The sequence below is a fragment of the Phaseolus vulgaris genome, chromosome 4 (genome assembly GCF_051622355.1).
Source record: "Phaseolus vulgaris cultivar YP4 chromosome 4, ASM5162235v1, whole genome shotgun sequence".
Lineage (NCBI taxonomy): Eukaryota > Viridiplantae > Streptophyta > Magnoliopsida > Fabales > Fabaceae > Phaseolus > Phaseolus vulgaris.
The window spans coordinates 6,659,038-6,664,932 of record NC_143501.1 but is presented as its reverse complement, the minus strand read 5'-3'; the positions used below and the strand labels follow the sequence as shown (position 1 = coordinate 6,664,932).

Genomic DNA, 5,895 nt, shown 5'->3' with positions numbered 1-5,895 from the left:
TCTTGTGGTATATAGTAGGGGTGGCAATGCGGGACGGGCTATGCAGGCTGGCCTGCTGCTCGCTACCAAAAAGGGAAAGGCGGGCTCACTAGTCTAGTCCGCTAACCCGCTTTGACCGTCCGCATAACCCGCAACCCGCTTGGGCCAATAGCAGGGTAGGCAGGTTGGTCCGCTTCCCCGCGTAAATAAAAAAATAATTATTTAATTTTTTTTGTAAAAAAAATCATACCTCATACATCCATTATAGCAGTGTGGCCAGCCCGCATTGCCACTCCTAGTATATAGTTGTTGAGGCTATGAACAAGTATTGCGGCTCTCAGCAGGTTAGTAGGCAGGTAAGATTTCTTTAGGTTTTGAAGAAAACGAGTTCAATTTGAGTGACTTTTGTGGGTTTTGTTTGTGGGTGAGGGAATTTGATTTGTAAATGTGTTTGTGGGCTTTTGGATGTATTAGGAGATGTTTTATGTGTATTATTTTTTTACTAAAGACTGGTTATAAGGACCTTGATAGGGTAGATGGTGATTTCTTTTGATGTAGCTTACCATTCCTTTTAATTGAGGATTGATTTGGTGATTTGTAGAGTCTGGAGAATGTCTATAAGTCAGGTATTGAGCAAGTTGGCCTTGACCACTTTTTGATAAGGGTTGGGACACCCCTAAAATGTCTGTATAAAGGTTAAGACACCCTTAAAATATCTCATTTTATTTTATTTAAAAAAAGGAAAGAAGTATGCTCTCAAAATGTAAGGGATGAAAAAATAATTTCTGCTATCCTACAATATTTTCTTATAAATGTCACGCTCTTCAATCTCTACCTTTCTAGCTTCAACTTCCAACTCACTAGCTTCCTTCCATCTACCAACTTCTTCTTTCACTACTTTCTTTTCCATAAAAAAAAACTCCTATACCTTTTGGCAAGTTAGACAAAAACCAAGGTTAGTAAGAAAAAACGTTGTAATTAGGGAAATGTTATTTCGTACGTTGATGAATTAGGTGATTACATTTTGAGCCAAAATTCTCTCTTTCTAGAATTCGAATTTCGTCGTGGCAAACAGTACCACTCTACCACTCTAAAACAGTACCACCCTAGAAGTAAACGCACTCTAAAACAGTACCATCCTAGAAATAAACGGTACCTTAGTGTAGTGTTTGGTTCTACAATTTTCTTGCCTTGTTTTTATGTGAGAATCTAGAGGCCCTATGCGTCTAACCTGGGTTCATGATAAATAATAAGAAAATAGAAAATAAAATAATTCAAATAACCTAATTAATAAATAAGCCAAGAGAGAAAAGATTACTCGTTTTTAATTTTTTTTTATTTTTTGAAGAAAAATTGTGGAGGTGACACGTGTAAAAAAAATCCTAGAAGTAGTTCCTATCCTAAGTGTAGTATAGATAGATTACAATTATAAATGTGCATATTTTCAGAACAATTCAAAATTGAAAGATACAAGTCAAACAAGTAAAAGAAATTTAAAAGATTGAAGCTTTAAGATGTGAAGATCCTCATATTTATTACTAATAACTAATATAGCAAGAATGTATCATTTTTATTTTCAACATATCCTTCTCCATGTCTAATTATTTATATCATACCCATATGTGTGTTGTACACGATACAGAGCTAAATCAGATAAATTTCTCAATAAATATTCATGAAAAGAAGAAAATAATGAAGTAATAAGGTAAAATCACCTCTTTAACTCTTTTTATTTTCTTATTTTACAAATATTTGTTAAGAAATTTTTACATGATGAGTGGTAAGATCTGGTTAATCAGGGGGAAGTATTCTTGGAAGAAGCAGGGGGTGTGCCAGGGCTGTGAGGTGGAGGGAATAGAGGTGGGAATAGTGGAGGGAAAGGAGGAACAGGGAAGATTGGTGCTGGTGGCGGAGGTGGTGGTGGTGATGGAGTTAAACCTGGTATTACTATTGGTGGAAAAGGAGGAAACAAAGATGGTGGTGGGCTGGGTGGAGGCTGGAATGGGTTGGGAATGAGTGGTGCATGTGGGGTTGGAGGAGGCTGGAATGGGTTAGGGATGAGCGGTGGTGGGCTTGGTGGCTGGAATGGGTTGGGAATGAGTGGTGGGCTTGGTGGTTGAAAAGGGTTGGGAATGAGAGGAGGTGGTTGAAAGGGGTTTGGAATGAGGGGAGGAGGCTGAAATGGGTTAGGAACCAATGGTGGTGGAAAAAATGGATTTGGAGGAAAAAAGAAATCTTCAGCTAAGTTTTTATTTGAATGAGATTTGTCTGAATTGGATTTGAACACTGTGGTTTGAACTTTTGGTGGAAATCCTGAAAAGGGTTTCACAGAAACATGTGGCTTGGGGTTTTGAACACTTTTTTGTATTTGGTTACAGAAGTTTGGCTTTTCAATGGGCTTGAATGAGAACAACCCGGCTGAGAAAACGTCTTCTCTTTTTTTTCTTGTCTTGAGACTCATTGAAGAAGAGGTGGAAACTGATGCCACAGCACAGTGAGGCTCACTGCTATTTATTAACTTGATAGTGCACCCTTTGATTCTCCTCACATGTTTCCTCACTTTGAAAGGTAGCTGCACTTTGAATTCTCCTTGTTCATTTGTCTTCACTTCTTTCTTGAATCTTGGTACTGAATTCCCATCTTTACATTCTACACCTACTGAGGCACCTGCACAGGAAGTAACCAGACATTAGCCACCAAATTCAAAGGGTATGACATGATAGGATATGAAACTGAACCAGGGCATCCATAGAAGAAGCAAAATGAACCTGAAATAAAATGGCTTCCTCTTGAGAAATCCAATTGAAAACATGTGTCACAGTAGACAGTGCCAACCACAGAAGCAGAAGGAAGCTTCTTGTCATGGTTAGCCTCAGAAACACAACCATATGTGAGGCTGAGAAACAGAATTACAAGGATCCAAGACATTATTCTAAGGCTTGTTTTTTGAGAAACCGTGTCTATGAGTGAAGACCAATTGGTGGTTGTGCTTCCAAATAAATAATGAGGCTCTTGTTCCTCTTTAATGTCTCTTTCCCTCTATATGATATAAAGACAATCGAAAACAGAAGCCAGACCAGGAAAAAAGGTTAGTAATTCAATCATGCAAAAACCACCCATAGATAGATGTGTGAAGAAGTGATTTGTGGTCTGTTTTACCACTTTGCTGGTGGTGTAAAAGTTGGGCAAAGATAAGCTCTCGGTTTCTGTTTCATAAAAAAAAAATCTGTAAAAGATAACGATGATGCATAAAAGTAATATAATAATACACTTTGGTTTGGATAGTGTAATAATACAAGAAAATTTGCTTGGATGTTTGTTCCTTTGTTGGTGTGGGAAATGACAAAGGTTTGGTCCTGTTGGTTCACGAGACTATATAAGAAAGTAACCACATAATTTGTGAGAATGACATTTGACATTACAAATGACAAACACGTAGGAAATATGTCTTTGCTGGAGTCACACTGAGAGCAAAGACAATGCTTAACATGACACCTGTGAAGTTGTAGATGTCAGAGGGTGAGTTTAGACAAACTAATGAACTGTGTTAGGATGACCTGTGAGGTGCATTATTTATGTGATGCTGCATGTGACAATGCTGCTAAAATAAAACTATGATAGTTTCAAGAGTTTATGAAGAACCATTTTCTGATTTGAAGTCAAAAGTGTAGTGCAATAATTAAGTGGGTTTGATTCAATTATTCAAGTTTCTTTTATCATGTGAGTTGATAAATCTGCATATTCTTGAAGTTTATGCATGAGTTTTCATATTATCTGAACTTATCTGTGATTGTTTGGATGAGTTTGGTGTTTTGTTATGATCCAAAAGTGATGTTTTCTAAGACTTTGTCTATTTGTTTGCGGCTTTCTGCATAAGTTTATAAATTTATATATGAATAAAACCCACAAGTTCATTGTTCTATTTTTTAGAGGAATTATTATCAATAGAAAGGACTTGGTAGAGATATCTTTGAATTTAATAGAATATAATTAAAAAACATTACACACTTTTATTTATTATTTCCTTTAAGTTCATAAAATATCCACCAATAATTATTTTTTCGAATGTATATGAAATGTTGGTCATAAAAAGTTTATGTGAAAAAGATGGGAAAATAGAGTTATGTATTAATGAAAGGTATGTGGGAAAATATGAAAATCTAGTTGTCAAATTTGAGGAAGTCGTTGTCTTTCACGGGTGTTTTAATTCCAATCATGGCAAGTCTTTTGCATCATTATTAGTAGCCCACCAACATTGTCAAATTATTTCTTTTATGATAGAAATGGACAAACATATGGAGGTACTCACTTTACATTTGTTTGTTTTTATTTTTTGAATAAACCATGTTAGACACTATTATATTATGAAGTTTTAACATTTCAATTAAGTTACTCCCAAAACTTAAACCATTATCTCATAATGCTAACAAAACCTACCTAAATTCTGAGAGGTTGTAATGATTTCTAAAAACAATCGAACTTTACAACTGAAATAAAGTATCGAATCAAAATAAATTTAATTTATTATCAACCTAAATGTTAGCAAGAAACCTATTACTTTCATGAAAGATGCAAGACAATTTAGAGTCCAAACTGGAGTAAACTCTCATCATTTTATTCCAATGAGATTTAAGAAGTCAAGATACAATAAATGAATTCTAGAAAGCCGGACACACCAAGGAGGATTACATTCCAATCAAACTTTAAAAGAAAAAATCTCTGAAAATCTCCACAACAACAAACATTCATCTAAGTATATAACAAATTTTGAATTTCCATATAGGCAGAAAACTACTAATATATACACCTAAGCTATCCATGAAGATACCCCCACTAACAGCATGTCCCAGATTACTTCTTGCTACACCATGTCCATTGTTTAATCCGGAGAATACATAGACCTTAAAATCTTTACTATGAAAGTAAGATTACAATATTTGTTTCTCTTACTCTAAGAGTAACACTTAATCTCATCTAATAAGGATGAAACACAATATCTCTCTAGTCTCTCACTATGGTGGATATCAACTCTCTCATTTATCTTTATGTTGTTCTTCTCACTTGCTTGCATCTCTTCCTCACAAGTTCCCTATATATAGAGAATGAGAGGAAGACTTCTTCATGAGAAGATAATGGATAATTAATGTTTGTTACATTTTCAATATACCTTGAAAATATTATCTATAACTTTCTAGGTTGAACTTCATAGTCTTCAAGAGAGATATAATGCCAAGACTTTGAAATTACCATCATTGAATATATTCAATGGATCAATTACCAAGATTCATTGGTCATGGTGTTGATTTTGGCTTAATCCCAAGTCCCACATCAGGGTTCATTGTTTGGGAAGGAGATTTGAGGGTTATAAATTAAACTCTCCTCTTTCACTGTTATATATCCCAATTTGTAATATCTTCCCCCATAATAATAAAACTGAGTTGTTTTTGCTGTGCTCGGAGATTAGGCTAAATTGGCCGAACTCCGTTAACAATTTTCTGGTGTGTTTTTTCCTCTTTATCTCTTTTATTATTCCGCTTTATTTATTCAATATTATTTGTCGAGTAGCTCTGTTAGGGTTTTGTTTTAGTGGGAAAATTACCCGTTTTTTTCCAACAAGTGGTATCAAGAGGCAAAGGTTCGCCCTTGGGTTGTTTGAAATTGTTTGTAATATTGAATACAATATTTTGAGTTTGTGATGGCAAGAGGTTGTCAACAAAGTCAGACAAAGGGGAGAAGAGGGAGGTCTAAGTCTAAAGGTCGAGTCGTTGTCAAAGATGAGTGTGCTTTCTGTCCTGAGAAAGGACACTGGAAGAAAGATTGTCCAAAACTGTAGAAGAAAGGGAAGGCTCCGCAAGATGCAAATGTTGCAAAATGCAAAAATGATGTGGAATCAGATATCTCTTTAATTGTCTCGCT

General features: G+C 35.4%; 1 protein-coding gene across 1 annotated transcript; it reads right to left on the bottom strand.

Moving 5' to 3' along the window:
* Window positions 1-1,624: 1,624 nt before the first annotated feature.
* LOC137837029 (uncharacterized) lies at window positions 1,625-3,525 on the bottom strand. Its single transcript, XM_068645849.2, has 2 exons — window positions 2,748-3,525; window positions 1,625-2,646 (listed from the first exon to the last, which is right to left on the bottom strand). The coding sequence occupies exons 1-2, from the start codon at window positions 2,905-2,907 to the stop codon at window positions 1,775-1,777; spliced, it is 1,032 nt and encodes a 343-aa protein (XP_068501950.2). The 5' UTR covers window positions 2,908-3,525; the 3' UTR covers window positions 1,625-1,774.
* Between the last annotated feature and the right edge of the window lie 2,370 nt (window positions 3,526-5,895).